This window comes from Chelonia mydas, chromosome 1 (genome assembly GCF_015237465.2).
Source record: "Chelonia mydas isolate rCheMyd1 chromosome 1, rCheMyd1.pri.v2, whole genome shotgun sequence".
Classification (NCBI taxonomy): domain Eukaryota; kingdom Metazoa; phylum Chordata; order Testudines; family Cheloniidae; genus Chelonia; species Chelonia mydas.
The window spans coordinates 319,888,268-319,906,629 of record NC_057849.1 but is presented as its reverse complement, the minus strand read 5'-3'; the positions used below and the strand labels follow the sequence as shown (position 1 = coordinate 319,906,629).

The following is an 18,362-nucleotide window of genomic DNA, read 5'->3' as shown; positions in this document are numbered from 1 at the left end:
ATGAGCATATGGGACAAGTAGTCCATGACCTTCTCTGAGGTTTTGTGTCTGCTTCTCTGTATGAGCTATTTTATCATTCTATTTAAGTGGCTTCAAAGTGTTTTGAATTGTCTTTTATTTTTTTCAGACCCTCATCGAAATATTTCAAAGAATTGGTACCACCAACATTGCAGATCTCATTGCTGGGCTACTGACCATTTTTGTGTGTATGGTAGTTAAAGAAATAAATGATCGATTCAAACACAAGATCCCTGTTCCGATTCCTATAGAAGTAATTGTGGTAAGCAAAGTACCCTAATAAGAAACACAGCAGACTGGGCTGATTGCAAGAAGATCAGAGCAATGTTTCAGTATTAAAACCATTGTTTTATTTGATTCCAGACAATAGTAGCCACAGGGATCTCATACGCTGCTGACCTGGAAAAAAAGTACAATGCAGGCATTGTTAAAACCATTCCTAGAGGGTGAGTGCCTTTGTCTTCTGAAACACAGCTAATATTTTCAATGGCTATTAATGAGACTAGTAAAAGAATAATAGTGAGAATGAGAGAGAGACACAGTTTGATTCACAGCCAAACATTTCCTGAATTTTAGTCCTGGCTCTAATTCACTAATTCCCTCCATGGCCTTTGGTAAGTGTCCCCCTCACTGTACAATGGGAATAATAATACTTACCCTCCTTTGTAAAGCACTTTGAGATCTACGGATGAAAATGCTATATAAGAGCTAGGTATTATTATTAATAATAATCAGTTAATGTTTGTAAAGTGAGTATGTGAGTATGGAAAATGCTGTATAAATGCTAAGTGTTTTTAATAATAATATTTGACATTTACATAGGACTCAATCTTGAAAACCCATACTTATGTGAGTGGTCCCATTGTAGTCCTTATTCATACAAATAGCCCAGTCAAAAGTACCCCTGGCATACTCACAAGAGTAAGGGTTGCACTGACAGTGACTTTTACCTGGAAGATCTAAGCATTTTACAATGATAACCTTCACATTCTGTTTGGTGTGCAAGCCTTAATAAATTGATATTTGTAAAGGTCTTTGAGACTCTTCAGATAAAAAGTGTTCAGTATACAAATGTGAAATATTGTTAATGTAATAGTGTTATTAATCATATACTGTCCAACATATCCAAAAATATACTTCTTCGCTTTGTTACCACAAGGCCAAAATTTAGTCCCCCAAATTTTGAAACCAATGGGAGTTTTGTCACTGACTTCAATGGCCAGGGCTGGCCTTATGGGCTGGGGCATATGACTTATGAGGAGAGGCTGAGGGAACTGGGGTTATTTAATCTGCAGAAGAGAAGAGTGAGAGGGGATCTGATAGCAGCCTTCAACTACCTGAGAGAATGGAGCTAGGCTGTTCTCAGTGGTAGCAGATGACAGAACAAGGAACAATGGTCTCAAGTTGCAGTGGGGGAGGTCTAGGTTGGATATTAGAAAAAACTATTTCACTAGGAAGGTGGTGAAGCACTGGAATGGGTTACCTAGGGAGGTGGTGGAATCTCCATCCTTAGTGGTTTTTAAGGCTCAGCTTGACAAAGCCCTGGCTGGGATGATTTGGCTGGTGTTGGTGCTGCTTTGAGCAGGGGGTTGGACTAGATGACTTCCTGAGGTCTCTTCCAACCCTAATATTCTATGATTCTATGACACTGTGGGTGACTGCCTAGGACGCCATGGTCAGGGGGCACCGTGGTCAGTCCCCCCCCAACATACCCCAGCCAGCCCAAGGCCCCTTTAAACCCAGAGTGCTGGGGCTGGAGCTGGGGAGGGGCAGGGCTGGGGGTGCTCCAGCGGGGGACTCTTACTATGTGCCGGACTCCAGTTGCTAGTCTCGGCCATGATGTGGAGGGACGAGACTTCCTCTTCCTCTGCACAGGCCTCTCTCTGAGCCAGGTCAGACCTATCTCTGGAAACCTCTCACAGCTGCAGGAAGCTCTGCACCTCTGCCCCCTGCTTCCTGCTCCCAAAGCTCCCCAGACATGGGGGAGGGGTCACAGTATGGGGAGCTGCCCGACCGTCTGACCAACCCCCATGCCTAAGGGAAAATGGTGCCAAAATACAAGTTCGTCCGGCGTGCCATTTTTCCTCAGGCTGGCCCTGTCAATAGGACCAGGATTTGGGCCATATTGAACAAGGTAACCTTGTTGTATGGTTTGCAAGTGTTCCCAGCTTTTTGTTTTTTGAAATATTGTTCACATTATCAGTAGTAGTGTACATGTCCTGCTGCTTTGAAGCTTCTTCACAAATCTAGTAAACACAGAATTTGATCAAAATTGATAATGTAAATATATTTTCCTAAATATTAGGTTTTTGCCTCCTGAGCCTCCAGCTGTCAGTATGTTTTCAGAAATGGTAGCAGCCGCATTTTCCATTGCTGTGGTCGCTTATGCTATTGCTGTGTCTGTGGCAAAAGTCTATGCAACGAAACATGACTATTCTATTGATGGAAACCAGGTATATGAAACCCAATTAATTTAAAAACTAATTAAATGTAATTTGGGCATGAAGGATGCTTATATGTCCAAACTGGAAAAGAAATTATACAGATTTATCAGACACAAGTGAAACTCTCCTATGTGAAATTAATTAAACTATTTGAAAAAGCAGATAAGATATGGTCCTGTGATACAGTGATACATAGAGATGAGAGTGGTGTGAGCTACCCAAGATACTGAACCAGAGCCTCAGTCCTAGTTAATCTCCTCTGTGTTGTTCCAGTGACATCAAGGCACTGAAAGCTGCTCTCAAGAGGCAGTTGGGATAACCATTACGTAGGGGAATTCTGTGGTAATGGAAAGCTGGAATAACTGACTTTATGTGGCCTGCTTCCACTTCTCTGCATAGAGAGTGTTCTGAGGTGGCTGGTGGTAGGGAGGGGCAATGCTGGGCTGGTGAACCAGTACCTGGAAGACCACTCCAGTCAGCATAAGTTAGGCCTGGCCTACACTTAGTTTTTGTACCAATTTAACTCTTTCTGTTGGGAGTATGATTTTACGCCTGTATTATTAAATTGGCACATCCCCTTAGTGTAGACACAGTTATACTGGTATTAATGTGCTTATGTCCGTACAGCTTACTCCTGTAAATGTATGGGTGTAAGCTGTGCCAGTTTATACCACTATATACCAGTATATGTGCCAGTTTATACCACTATAACTGCATCCATACTACGGCACTGGGCTTGTATTGCTTTAACTCTAGCCATTTCTAAACCAAGTTAGTTATAGTGTCATAAAAACTGTGTAGACAAACCCTGTGGTTGCTCAAACTGTCTCTATTCCTAGGATCAAGGGAGATGAAGAAATGGCTTAGAGCTACCTTTGTCTCCTCTATCCATGCTAAACATGTACTGCATCCTTTGAATATGTGGGAAAAATATATTTGCTACAAAAAATGAACCAAGCATGTTGTTTAACTGGTCTCTCTGTCCTTTACAACTAATGAATAATGCCCTAATTACAATATATCTGATTTTAGAAATATTTTTATTTATTAAGTAACCAAATTGGCCCTCTAAGCATGTGAATTATGAGAGGAGACTTCTCTGTGTTGGACATTGTGTATCGTGAAGCTATAATACACAATGTTCACATTGGGAAACACTTTAAATTATGGTTGCCTAACATGTCCTCACTTGCAGTTTAATAAGGCTAAGTGGGTAGTACAGCTGCATGTACTGTTTTCAACATTCTGCCTGCACTGCCCTGTTCCAGAAGACATTAGGTAGCGATTACAGTAGCTGAATGATGGGTAATCAAACAAAATTATATTCCTTCTAGTACTAATACTATACCTGGCAAACATTCAACAACAGAAAGTCCTAGAAAGAAAGCTAGATTACTAGTCTACTTAAATTAGATGAGTGAAAAATAATAACAGCATAAAAACAGGCAATGAAACAAGGTTTGAGGGAGGATTAGTTACCTTCTTTCATCCATGATAATTAGGGCCTTACCAAATTCATGGCCATGAAAAACACATCATGGACTGTGAAATCTGGTCTCCCCCCGAGAAATTTGGTGTTTTGTGTGCTTTTACCCTATACTATACAGATTTCACAGGGGAGACCAGTGTTTCTCAAACTGGGGGTCCTGACCCAAAAGGGAGTTGCAGGGGGGGTCACAAAATTATTTTAGGGGGGTTGCAGTATTGCCAACCTTACTTCTGTGCTGCCTTCAGAGCTGGGTGGCCAGAGAATGGTGGCTGTTGGCCAGGTGCCCAGCTCTGAAGGCAGCGCCCTGCCAGCAGCAATGCAGAAGTAAGGGTGGCAATACCAAACCAGGCCATCCTTACTTCTGCGCTGGTCCTGGCAGTGGCTCTGCCTTCAGAGCTGGGCTCCCGGCCAGCAGCCGCCGCTCTCCAGCTGCCCAGCTCTGAAGGCAGCGCCATTGCTAGCAACAGTGCAGAAGTAAGGGTAGCAGTACCGTAACCCCCACCTACAATAACCTTGTGACCCCCCCACTCCTTCTTGGGTCATGACCCCTACAATTACAACTCTCTGAAATTTCCTATTTAAATAGCTGAACTCATGAAATTTATGATTTTTAAAATCCTATGGCCGTGAAATTGACCAAAATGGACTGTGAATTTGGTAGGGCTAGTGATAATTTGTTTTAATAGACTCATAGATTTTCAAACTTAACAATAGTAACAGTCACTGATCTATCTCTAGCATCTTCTTCCAGAGCAAAGTTGTGTCGAAATCTATGTGGATCATCTAGGTCTGTTCTATTTAAGGATCTGGCTTCAAGATCCTACCCTGGTAGTAAAACCTTTTACATAAACTAAGGGCTCATCTAAACAGTTTTTGTACCAGTGTAACTATATTGGTTTAGAAACTGATATATTTAAATCTGTACAACCCCCATGTATGGATGCCGTTCTACTGGTATAACATGCTTATATTTAGATAGCTTATATTGGTAAATTTATGGAATTAAGCTATACCATCATAGGCATCTTTATACTGGTACAACTGTGTCCACACTAGGGGATTGCACCAATTTAACTATATTGGTTTTTAAGATGATGTAGTTAAATCAGTAAAAAAAACTGTGTGCAGATCAGCTCTAAAATACTTAACAGCAGCTGTTGTAATGAATCCAGTATTTTCTGCATGCCTACTGTACTTCTCACTTTACAGGCTCCTATAAGGAAATATTATCTTTGCTGTGCAAACAGGGGTGCTGGAACAACTTTTATAGTAGGGGTGCTGAGAGGCATTGAACCAAACTCTAAACCCTGTATATGATGGAAACCACTTCAAACCAGGGGCTGTTGCTACCTCAGCACCCCTAGTTCCAAATCTACATTTACATCATCATCTAATCTTGTTCTAGGAATTTATTGCCTATGGGATCAGCAATGTGTTTGCAGGAGCTTTCTCTTGTTTTGTTGCTACCACCGCTCTGTCACGTACTGCTGTCCAGGAAAGCACTGGTGGGAAAACCCAGGTAATGGGTTTATTTTACTATTAATTTTATAGATATTTCAGTTTAATATTGCATAGGGCACAGTCTTCACATAGGATTAACTCCAATATGCTTGTGTGTATGACCCTGGTTGGACTGACAGTGGGATTTGAACGCAGGCTGCGTAGTGCTAAACGCATGAAGCTAAAGGCTGGAATACTGCAAACGGAACCTGTAACACTCACAAACTTCTTATGTGGACCAGCCACTAGAGGGACACAAAGACTTTCCTAGTATGGGTTACACTTTACATAACAACTATACACTATTTATTTAATAGTAGGGCCATTCAGAGGGCAAGTAGCAGGTAGAATATGGAACTGGTGTGGATTTTCCCCTCTTCCCTTACACAAAATCAACCTTTCCCAAGGTACTAATTTGTGTGTGGTGATTTACATGGACCGATGAGACTTAATCACCTTATATAGTTGAATTGTTTCTGGATTTGGCCGTGTATGCTTAAACATAATAAATATTTTAACAGGTCTCCTTGTTTACAAAGAAATATAAAATATACCAACATATGCATTATTCATAGTGAGTTTGAAAACATAGCAGAGAGTCTAAAAATACTTGTTTCATATCAACACTACTGTCTTCTTTGCAGGTTGCTAGCATAATCTCAGCAGGGATTGTACTGATTGCCATTGTGGCTCTGGGGAAACTGCTAGAGCCCTTACAGAAGGTATGATGCTTCTCCTATCTAGCACTCTTACGACTGCACCATTTAGGCCATATGCTCAGCTGGTATAAATTGGAGTAGCAGCTCCGTGTGGAACTGTGCTGATTCATACCAGAGGACTATCTGGCTCATAGTGTACAATTTTAATGTACTTAATAACCAGAAAACTGGCCCGAAAACATACAATGTGTTCTCTCTTCTGAACAACCCAGTTTTCACAATCTCTCTTTGCAGTCTGTGTTGGCAGCTGTTGTCATTGCCAACTTGAAAGGGATGTTCATGCAGGTGTTTGACGTTCCTCGTCTGTGGAGGCAGAATAAGGCGGATGCTGTAAGTCATTTACTTTTTTCCTACATGTTTTGAGTCTAGTTGTCTTTTTGTGTTTTAACCCCACCCAATTTACTCATAACTTCCAGAGTTTGTTAACAGAAACAGAATTTTGTGTTGTTAACACCAAAAGACTTTAAGACAGATTATCTGGTCCATTAACGCAGTTTTGTGTTAGTTTCCCAACACAAAACTGCCCTAAAGCCACCAGATCCAGCCAGTGAAAATTTCCTCCCATGTAGGAGGCACTTGTGGCAGCTTCTATATCACATTCATTCCGAGTCTCCCATTGGAAGGGGTGTGTCTAGAGGAAAGGGGGCTTGATCAGGTATCCCTGTGTATTGGCCATCCCTTCCTGTTAACAACGAGCAAAGTTTAGAGCTGCCTTCTAGTTCAATCAGCTGAGCTGCAGATTAATGTTAAGACAGCCTGAAGTCACTTTTACCACCCCACTCTCGTCTTTTGCTGAGCACAGTTTGGCTGAATGAGAGAATCTGGCCCCTTATATTCAGATTCTGAACCAATGCATAACCAGTCCCCAAATGTTCCCATATAGTCTGTAACAACAACATTAGTGTGGACCATGCCTGGACCAACAGCATCACAGTCCTCACCAAATAAATGTTTTTTCTAGCTTGGAGCAGTAATAATCTGTGCTGGAATGTGTGCATAGGGCCCCTTGGTGTGTCAAGGGATGTATGCACAATTACATCTAGACTGTGCCCTCAGACCCCTATAATCTCATCCCAAGGCACCCCTCATATCTCTTATTGGAGTTTCTGTGGAGCAGGCCACAAACTGCACATAATCTCTGATATGCAAAGATTTTCTCATGAATGCCTATGAACAGTGCCCTGTCTGTAGCCAAATCCCAAAGTCCTTACTCAATTTTTACTTAGTCCTTTTCTTGGGTAAAAACCTCATTGACTTCAATGGGAACTGATGGTGCTCAGCACCTCACAGGGTTGGGTCCAATGGGAGTTTCTGAGCTATGACTGAGTAAAGAGTTCAGGAATTAGCTCAAGTAGGCAGCACAGACTTCAAAATGTGTGTCCCCCCGCCTTCCCCACCCGGTTTATGTGAAATACTATCCATTTGTGGTACAGATCCTTCTCCCAGAAATAAGTGGGACCCCTCCTTTGCCACTACATATCTGAGGGCAGACTGTCTTCCTACAACAAATTAGGTTCTTGGGGAAATACATTGCTTCAAATTCCTGGAGTAAAAATAACAAAAATAGCTGCTGTCGGAGAGAAGTAAAGACAATGGGAAACTGCATCCTCTTTAACTGTACAAGGGATAACTGAGTTTCTGCTAGACTTCATTACATTAGAATAGCTTGATAATTTATTGCCTGAACACCAAATACGAATAATAAACGAAGCAAAGATGGGCAAAGCTAGTTTGGAAATAAAGGAAGAGTTTAATATAGAAGTCAGCACATAGTTTGGGTATTTTGACCATCTTCAAGCTTAAATTCTTTTGTTGCTATTATTATTTGGTGTAGTGATTTTCTTCTGTGATCAGAAGCTATTTTCTTTTTTAATTCAGAGATTCTGTGTTTGTTCTTTCCTCTCTAGATGATCTGGATTTTCACATGTGTGGCATCCATCATTCTGGGTCTTGATTTGGGATTACTTGCTGGCCTTGTGTTCGGATTACTGACAGTTGTGGTGAGAGTTCAGTTGTAAGTAACAGAAACTGCAAGACCTGTCAGTGCTATACCATGAAAAGTAAGGGAATTTAGAGAAAAGGAGAGAATTTATGTCTGAAAATCAGTCATATTGACCATGATTTTGAGAAGTGAAAGAAAATCTACCCTTCTGTTTCTATGAGAGTGTTCATAGATTCCAAAGCCAGAAGGTACTGTGTTGTAGTCACATTGATGTAAACGAGGCATGCATTATTTTTGTGATTGATCTACTCTGTTTTTTACCTGGCCATTTGTCATTTAGGTACCCATAAGAGATCTTAAAAGGGATGGAAGCATTCAAAATAAAGTATAAGAAGTTATACGAATAGTTATACTTTATCAATTACTATTCACTGAGCATAGAACATTGTGGGGAGGGAGACAGACACATGTTGAGACAGATAACATTTTGGCAAGTAACATTCTCAGCAGCTACTTATTCTGGATGTCATTATAAGGCATCTGTAGAGTAGAAGACATGTGCAGACATATGTGTGCTGTGTGACTATTCCCCCTGCCCCCACTTTATTGCTGCTTTAAGATTCTATTCCAAGGTTCACATTTTAGCTGTTGACTATGGCTCTGGTGTTCCCCTCACTGCCTAGCATGGATGAGAGCAAACATGTGGAAGAATAAGTGAGACTGAATGGAGGTGATGGGTGACTTTCACAGGATGTTGCTCCACTGCTCAGCCATCTCATAACTCTCTCCCAGTTTTCTGGCTGAATATACAAGATAACACCTTTCCTTCTGCCTGGAATCCAGAAAGCAAAGCTGACATCAAAGCCAGTCCATAGCTTTGCTGTCAGGAAGTGGTTAAAAGTGGTGCAGTCAGTATGCTTGAGCCACCATAGACCAAAGTGCATCACATCCAAGCAAGGACCTGCTATATCCAAGGGAATTCCCTGCGCAACCTCCTGCTGGGGCTATTCAGTTTGCTGATTCTCACCATTCTGTAAAAGGTTATATGTAACAAGTCATCCCATGTTATAAGTTCCTCAACTGGATGTTAATTTGACACCATGTTTTGTTTTTGTTTCTGTTAGTCCCTCGTGGGGTGGCCTTGGGAACGTTCCTGGCACAGACCTCTACAAGAACGTCAAGGACTACAAAACGGTAAGTGTTTCTGACTGGTTATTTTCCTAATGGCAGCCTGCAATCCAAAGGGAAGTACAGCGTTCTACCTTGCAGCTGCTCTCACGTTTAATATGGAAGCACAGCTCCTGAAGATAATGGGTCTCAGCGTAAAAACTTCCATCTGGAGCCAAGTGGTCAGACCACATTGCATGCTGGGAACTATAGTTTCTGGGAGCTAAAACTTTATATTAAAAGTGAAGGTAGCTAGCAATCAGCTCATTTTTATATAAATTAGGTGCCTACTTGGATTCTTGGCAAGTTATCAAACTGATGCTCTAGTAGGCTAAGTTTGGGTGCTGCTGTTAATTAGATAAATGTAATATACATGCTTGACCTTGAAATTATTTTGACAACAGGTTGTTGAACCAGAAGGAGTGAAGATTCTCAGATTTTCCAGTCCTATTTTTTATGCTAATATAGATGGATTGAAAAGCAGCCTGAAATCCACTGTAAGTAGTCTACGATGATTTTGGAAGTTTGCTATTTAATTGGCTTTGGAATTTCTACAGCTGTTTGCTTAGATAAAACAAAAATAATTTTGATAACTTGGTCCTGGTTTCTATAGGTGGGGTTTGATGCAATTCGCGTGCATAACAAGAGGCTCAAAGCACTGAGGATGATACAGAAACTGATCAAGAAGGGAAAATTAAAAGCAACTAAGGTAAAGTTTAATTTTTTATTCTGCTCTTTGCTAAAGGGTTACTGTCATGGCTAAGAGGTCTATATAAGGCAAGTTGGCTTTGTTTTGGTTCACAGTGACGTGATATAAGCTTCCATGTATTTTATTTTTAAAATAAAAAAGAGATAGTTTTGACAGATCACTGTTATAGGAAGTATGGACCCTACATGGGACTTGAGAAGCTAGGGGTGAAAACCATGCATCAGGCCACTGGAGGCAACTAGACTTAGTGGTAATCTATGCTGCTGTAGCAAAGAGAATGTTTAGCTGTGTTCCCAGAAGGTGGCAACATTCACCCAAAAGGCAGCAGATTGGGCTGTGTTAGATGTTCAGAAGGCTAGGTGGATATATTTCTTAATGGACTCCCTATAGCGTAAAAATATAATTAGGAAGGTCAAAAAAGAATTTGAAGAACAGCTAGCCAAAGACTCAAAAAGTAACAGCAAAATTTTTTTAAGTACATCAGAAGCAAGAAGCCTGCTAAACAGCCAGTGGGGCCACTGGATGATTGAGATGCAAACAGAACACTCAAGGAAGATAAGGCCATTGTGGAGAAACTAAATGAATTCTTGCATCAGTCTTCATGGCTGAGGATGTGAGGGAGATTCCCAAACCTGAGCCATTCTTTTTTGGTGACAAATCTGAGGAACTGTCCCTGATTGAGGTGTCATTAGAAGAGGTTTTGGAACAAATTGATAAACTAAACAGTAATAAGTCACCAGGACCAGATGGTATTCACCCAAAAGTTCTGAAGGAACTCAAATGTGAAATTGCAAAATTACTAACTGTAGTTTGTAATCTATCATTTAAATCAGCTTCTGTACCAAATGACTGGAGGATAGCTAATGTGACGCCAATTTTTAAAAAGGGCTTCAGAGGTGATCCTGGCAATTACAGGCCGGTTAGCCTGACTTCAGTACGGGTAAACTGGTTAAAACAATAGTAAAGAACAAAACTGTCAGACACATAGATGAACAGAAGTTGTTGGGGAAGAGTCAACATGGTTTTTGTAAAGGGAAATCATGCCTCACCAGTCTACTAGAATTCTTTGAGGGGGTCAACAATCATGCGGACAAGGGTGATCCAGTGGATATAGTGTACTTAGATTTTCAGAAAACCTTTGATAAGGTCCCTTATGAAAGGCTCTTAAGCAAGGTAAGCTGTCACGGGATAAGAGGAAGATCCTCTCATGGATCAGTAACTGGTTGAAAGATAGGAAACAAAGGGTAGGAATAAATGGTCAGTTTTCAGAATGGAGACAGATAAATTGTACTATCCCCCAGGGGTCTATACTGGGACCAGTCCTATTCAACATATTCATAAATGATCTGGAAAAAGGGGTAAACAGTGAGGTGATAAAATCTGCAGATGATACAAAACTACTCAAGATAGTTAAGTCCAAAGTGGACTGCAAAGAGTTACAAAAGGATCTCACAAAACTGGGTGACTGGGCAACAAAATGGCAGATGAAATTCAATGTTGATAAATGCAAAGTAATGCACATTGGAAAACATAATCCCAACTATACATATAAAATGATGTGGTCTAAATTAGCTCTTACCACTCAAGAGAGAGATCTTGGAGTGATTGTGGATAGTTCTATAAAAACATCCACTCAATGTGCAGTGGCAGTCAAAAAAGCTAACATGCATGGGCTTTCAATCTTCCCCAATTTACCCTTGTGTCAGATTTAGAAAGTGAATGCTTGCATTCTCCACCATGTCATTGATTGTACTTCTAAGATGCACCTTTGGGGCAAGGGTGGGCACCTCTCTTGTCCCAGATATCCTTCTCTCGCTGTAGGCATTGCTGTATTGCTGATTTGGAGCATGGGGTGCAGCCCTCTGGCTGTGAGTCATAGGGAGGCAGCTCCCCCTACCTTCTGGCTGTAATAGCAGTCCAAAACAAAATAATTCTGCAGAATGGTGGGAATCATTAAGAAAGGAATAGATAATAAGACAGAAATTATCATATTGCCTCTATATAAATCCATGGTACGCCCACATCTTGAATACTACATGTAGATCTGGTTGCCCCATCTCAAAAATGGTATATAGGAATTGGAAAAGGTACAGAAAAGAGCAACAAAACTGATTAGGGGTATGGAACAGCTTATATATGAGAAGAGATGACTAAGACTGGGACTTTTCACCCTTGAAAAGAGACAACTAAGGGGGCATATGATAGATTATAGAAATCATGACTGGTATGGAGAAAGTAGATAAGGAAGTGTTATTTACTCCTTCTTATAACACGAGAACTAGGAGTCAGCAAATGAAATTAATAGGCAGCAGGTTTAAAACAAAGAAAAAGAAGTATTTCTTCACACATGCACAGTCAACCTGTGGAACTCTTTGCCAGAGGATGTTTGTGAAGGCCAAGACTTATAGCAGGGTTAAAAAAGAACTAGATAAATTCATGGAGGATAGGTCCATCAGTGGCTATTATCCCAGATGGGCAGGGATGCAAAACCTTGCTCTGAAGTGTCCCTAGCCTCTGTTGTCAGAAGCTGGGAATGGGTGACAGGGGATAGATGACTTGATGATTATCTCTTCTGTTCATTCCCTCTGAAGCACCTGCCATTGGCCACTGTTGGAAGACAGGATACTGGGCTGGATGGACCATTGGTCTGACCCAATATGGCAATGTTTATGTTCTTATTATAATGCAAGTGGCAGGAAGCTCGACCCTTTGTTTTGATGTAATCATTTAGTTTGTGATATGTACTGAAATGGAGAGTGGAGATTCTTTTTCCAGCCGATGTTGCCCAGATACTTCCACATTCAGAAAAACTATCTGAGCTGTGTACCAGGCACCACATGCCACAGAGTTGGAAATCTCTGTGTTTGGGTGAAATATAGGTGGGTGTAGAAAAGGACCTGTGAATATGTATCCATTCACCAGCTTCAGATAATCACTGAGAAGCTCAAGGTGCACAATTGTGTAGCATAGTGCACTCTGATATCATTCACTGTGATATGACTGTATTGTTCACTCACCTCTCTTTTTGGTGATATTCTGGGAAGGGGAAGTCCCTGGCACTGGGATGTGAATGTGTGAGAGATCCAGGATTACACAGAAAGGGCAATGTACACATAGTGTTAAGTCTGGTAAGTGGATGTACACCTACGATGACTAGAGAGAGGAGGTCCTCTTGGTCCACAGAGAGCCGTAACCATCCAGTGCTGCATCTAAATGCTTTGAGGTGTATCAAGGTGCAATAAAGATCAATGCTCCATAATAAACCATTGCACCATGGAACGTTTATAGAACATCATGGCTGCTTCAGAGTCAAAATGCATCTGATTAGTACACATTAGGGAGGGGAGCCATTAACTGCTGATAACATGTTTAACTCACAATTCTCCTGATAACGGGCAATATGTTCAAACATGGGCACCTGAAGAGGATAATCAAATCACAACTATCAAATCACAACTTGTCTTCAGAACTTGACCCATCTAGTAAACTCTACCCTCGAGCATTTTCAGGGCCTGGGGAAAAGAAATCCTTTCCCTCCAGCGTGCAGGAAGCAGTAGAACTCCTCCATGGCGGCTACTGTAGCCTTGAGGTTGGAGTGACCATTGGCAGCCGTGCCCACAGTATGTTGAGGAGGGGAAAGAAAAGCCAGTGGATCTGGACGCAGTGGATTACCTGGTCCTTCCTTTACTCCTCCTCCTCATCCCTACACCTGTTTTACAAAGTTGTAGACTGGCAGTCCCTTCAGAGCTGCATTCTGGTGCACAGAGACTGCAAATCCCTTACACAGGCTCCTTATATCTTGCCTCCTATATGCGGAAGAATTGCATTGGTTTTCCTGCTAACAGGGCATTCCACAGCTGCTTAAATGGGGCAACATTTATCACGCTATGTGTAAAATAGCCATTTATATCATTAAGTGCTTATATGATGTGGACTGTAGATGTCCTATTGAAGTCCCCACATTTGAAGGTTGGGACTAAGTGTCAATTTTTGCCAGATATTATACTCCAGGATGCTAGATTTTTGTTTTCTTTCAAGTTTATATGATGAAATGTTCAGTTAAGTGACATTAACTCTTGACCTTTGGATTGTTATTACAACAAATGTAATAAATATAATTCAAAAATAAAAACATCAACCCTAAAGATTCTATAGGGTGAGGTTCTCAAGTGGAAGCTTGGATATAAACTGGCCATCATATGGATATAAACTGGCCATCAGGAAGTTTAGACTTGAAATTAGACGAAGGTTTCTAACCAACAGAGGAGTGAAGTTCTGGAATAGCCTTCCAATGGGAGCAGTGGGGCAAAAGACATATCTGGGTTCAAGACTAAGCTTGATAAGTTTATGGAGGGGATGGAATGATGGGATGGCCTAATTTTGGCAATTAATTGATCTTTGACAATTAGTGGTAAATATGCCCAATGGCCTGCGATGGGACACTCAATGTGTTGGGATCTGAGTTACTACAGAGAATTCTTTCCTGGGTGTGTGACTGGTGAGTCTTGCCCACATGCTCAGGGTTTAGCTGATCGCCATATTTGGAGTCGGGAAGGAATTTTCCTCCAGGGCAGATTGGCAGAGGCCCTGAGGGGTTTTGCCTTCCTTTGCAGAGTGGGGCAGGGGTCACTTGCTGGAGGATTCTCTGCACCTTGAAGTCTTTAAACCATGAGTTGAGGACTTCAATAGCTCAGACATAGGTCAAGAGTTTGTTACAGGAGTGGCTGGGTGAGATTCTGTGGCCTGCGTTGTGCAGGAGATCAGACTAGATGATCATAATGATCCCTTCTGACCTTAAAGTCTATGAGTTGTTTTCTGGACAGTGGTTTTCCCATATGGCTCTGCTCCCTTAATGAACAACAACAAAACAGGAAAGAAAATACACTGCATGCAGGGAGAAGTGCTAATTATTGGCTCAATCTTGTTTCCATTTAAGTCATTTAGTGCAGGATCAGTCATATGTGAAGAAATGAGGAAAAAATGCTTCCACTATTATTGCTTAAACAAGCTAATATGGAAAAATTCCAAAATCTTTGTCCCTGATTAAGTTATATATTTCTTATATTATCTGTTCTGATTAGAATGGCATCAGTGATTCTGGGGCTACCAATGAAGCTTTTGAGTCTGATGAAGATCTTGATGATCCTGAAGATCTTAAAATTCCAACCAAAGAAGTAGAGATCCACGTGGACTGGAATTCAGAACTCCCAGTCAAAGTGAATGTCCCCAGAGTGCCTATCCACAGTTTAATTTTTGACTTTGGAGGTGTATCATTCTTGGATGTTGTAGCTGTGAGAACAATGAAAATGGTAAGTCTTTTTATTTTTTTCCTGTCCAGTATTAGTCATTGGTATGTTAATTAGGGACAGGTTGGCTGAAATTAACTTTGAGTTTCCCAGTGTATGTTGGTTTGTGACATATCTTTAATATTTCTGTAACAACAGGTAGATTTTGGTCTATTTATAAATTAGATACAAAAAAACTATAATAAAAACATTATTAAGATTGTAAAGACAAGCACTTAAACATCAGAAAATGCCAGCATTTGGATGCCTGTGCAACCTTAATTTGGCCTCCTTGTGCCTATGCATTGTTACTGTCTTTAATTTACATGATCAAATATTTTTCCATGGGACCCCTGCTTCAGTCAGTGCACAGGATGCCCAGCGCTCACTTAAAAAGAAGCTATTCAATAATTTGTTTTATTCTCATTGTTCAATGTGTGGCCCCATGCCTTATTTACTGCACACTATTCAGACCTTGCCATGAAGACAAAATTATTAACTTCCTCTTGGACTTTTCTTTAGCACTCATTACTATAGTATCTGAGTACACTAATGTTAATCAATGTACGTTCACAACACCCCTGTGAGATGAGGGGTATTATCTCCATTTTACAGATGGGGAGCTGAGGCACAGAGAGATTAAGATGAAAAGTATCCACTAATTGTGGGTGCCCAATATGTGACACATAGGACCTGATTTTTCAGAGAATGTAGCATTATATAGCACTGGGTATGTTCGAAGCATTGACTTCAACTGCAGTTCCTGAGTGGTCAGCACTTCTGCAATTCAGATCCCAGGTTATTAAGTTGGACATCCAGCAAACGAGGAACAAACAGTTAGTAACTAAATGCAAAAAATTCTTTTCTGCTCCGGTAATCCTCTGCCTTATTCACTCTGCATCTTCCAACTTCTGCAACAAATGAGGCAGGGGTCCCACAGACCATAGCTTCTCGACCTTTTTCTTTCTGAGGCCCCCCTCAATATGCTATAAAAACTCCATGACCCATGTGTGCCACAACAACTGTTTTTTCTGCATATAAAAGCCAACACCAGCATTGGGGGTTGCAAACACGGCAATTGCCTGGGTCCCACACGACAGGGGCCCTCCATGAAGCTATTGCTCAGGCTTTGACTTCAACCCTGGATGACAGGGCTCAGGGCTCCAGGCTTCAGACCCATGCAGTGGGGCTTCGGCTTTCTGTTCTGGGCCCCAATGAGTCTAATGCTGGCCCTGCTCGGCTGGCTCCCTGAAGCCTGCTCATGGCCCCCTCCAAGGGGCCCCGGACCTCTGTTTGAGAACCACTGCCACAGACAACCATCAGTACTGCACAACCCCAATTCATTCTCAGAGCATGTCCATAGTGTCATGCAACTATAATCATAGATGGCACTGTCAGCTTTGTCTTTCATAATCGAAGTCTGGCCACTGACAGACAGCATCCTGGAGTAGATGGAATTTGGGTCTGGCAATTCCTATGTTCCTATGAATAAAAGAACACATGATTTGGGATTGTGGTGCAAATACTTAAAGGAAAATGAAAAATGTAACTAATCTTTGTGAATACAAATACTGTTTCTTAAATGTGTGTGTATAAGAAAATGTTTATTGCAAACCACCCCCTTTTTTTTCCAGATAGTTAAAGAATTCGAGAGAATTGATGTGACTGTATACATTGCATCACATCAAGGTAACCATATATCTATTATCACTAATACACACCAAGAAGGATAGAATAAAAATAATAAAGGATCTGTGGATTGTATCTGTGGAAGTACTTTTTTAGTGAATAGAGTTAAAAGTGAACTGAACCGCTCTTTTAAACAAATAAATAGTTAAACTGCATCTGGCTATGTCTGCAGGCGTACAAAGGAGTCTTGGGGAGAAATGAAATTAACGTAGAGAGAACCCACTATGATAGAATTATAGGTCTATACATTTTATTGTTGATAATTGTTAATCTCTATTTTGACACTTATTTCTTCAATTATTTTCAAATTTATCAGTCTTTTATAACTTTGTTTTTTTGTTCAGACAACATTATAACAAAGCTGGAACAATGTGGCTTCTTTGACGATAAAATCAGAAAAGACATATTCTTCCTGACTGTCCATGATGCTGTGCTTTACATACAGCATGAAATGATGCACAGAGACATCCAGGATCCTATTTTTGAAAAGGTGAGGACCATATATCATTTATTTTTCTGCATCATACACTAGCTGTAAATAGTTTTCACCATTTGTGGTAAAGGGAAAAAGCTTTAGGAACTAGTTGAAGAGTTGTTTAAAAAAAGCAAAAGATGTTCACACAAGGTGCTTATAAACTGGACAGCTTGTGTTATATATTTGATGGCCTGCAGATCTTTTTTAAATGTTTAGAGGAGTGGTAATTACTATGTATCATTTATATGGCAGTAGTGCAGGTTGAGGTCCCATTGTGCTAGGCCCAGCCAGAGATGATCCGTGCCTACCGATGGGGGGGAGGCAGAGTGAGGGCAACTGGGTTCAGCAGCCCATGTGAGCATGCTCAGTCCAACCAAGCAACAAATTGGGGGTGTGGGTGATATGACCCCACATGCCCATGTCCTCCCCCCCACATCGCCTCTGCAACAACACAAACATATAGTGAACCAGTGCTCCCTGCAATTCCTAAGAGAAACTTCAGAACACTGAACAGATTGATTCAAATCCTCCACACATTACAAGGAAGCCCTAAAGTTCTAACTCTACCTCCATCCAGTGCCAGCCCATTGGGGGCTCTAAGAAGGAATATTTTGGGCCCCCCTAAACACACTAATAATTAATAGGGGGCCCCCCCTTTGAGCTGCTCAGGGCCCTAAGCAATTGCTTAGTCCGCTTATGCCTAGCACCGGCTCTGCCTACATCCATCTTAAATATGCAGCCTTGATTGGCCATACACTCCACCAGGGGCCTTCAAATTTTGTGACTCTCCTAACAAATACAGCAGTATGGGGCCCTGAATTTTTGGTCATTTTTGCTTGTCATATCAGACTCTGGAGGAGTTACTCTGCAGTATTTAAAAAAGACTTCATACCATTTTAACTAACCTATGGCTGCATATATATAG

The 18,362-nt window shown here is 41.1% G+C and overlaps 1 protein-coding gene across 2 annotated transcripts in view; it reads left to right on the top strand.

Annotated features, from left to right (window-relative positions):
• SLC26A4 (solute carrier family 26 member 4) overlaps positions 1–18,362 on the top strand; it is a 30,113-nt gene that overhangs the window by 7,405 nt on the left and 4,346 nt on the right. For both annotated transcript variants that reach the window (XM_043551496.1, XM_037889130.2), the window contains exons 7-19: positions 128–280; positions 382–464; positions 2,324–2,471; positions 5,357–5,470; positions 6,096–6,173; positions 6,405–6,500; positions 8,078–8,184; positions 9,237–9,306; positions 9,684–9,776; positions 9,893–9,988; positions 15,070–15,297; positions 16,908–16,962; positions 17,307–17,452. In XM_043551496.1, the coding sequence (XP_043407431.1) occupies positions 128–280; positions 382–464; positions 2,324–2,471; positions 5,357–5,470; positions 6,096–6,173; positions 6,405–6,500; positions 8,078–8,184; positions 9,237–9,306; positions 9,684–9,776; positions 9,893–9,988; positions 15,070–15,297; positions 16,908–16,962; positions 17,307–17,452 (1,467 nt within the window). The remainder of the gene's footprint in view (positions 1–127; positions 281–381; positions 465–2,323; positions 2,472–5,356; positions 5,471–6,095; positions 6,174–6,404; positions 6,501–8,077; positions 8,185–9,236; positions 9,307–9,683; positions 9,777–9,892; positions 9,989–15,069; positions 15,298–16,907; positions 16,963–17,306; positions 17,453–18,362) is intronic.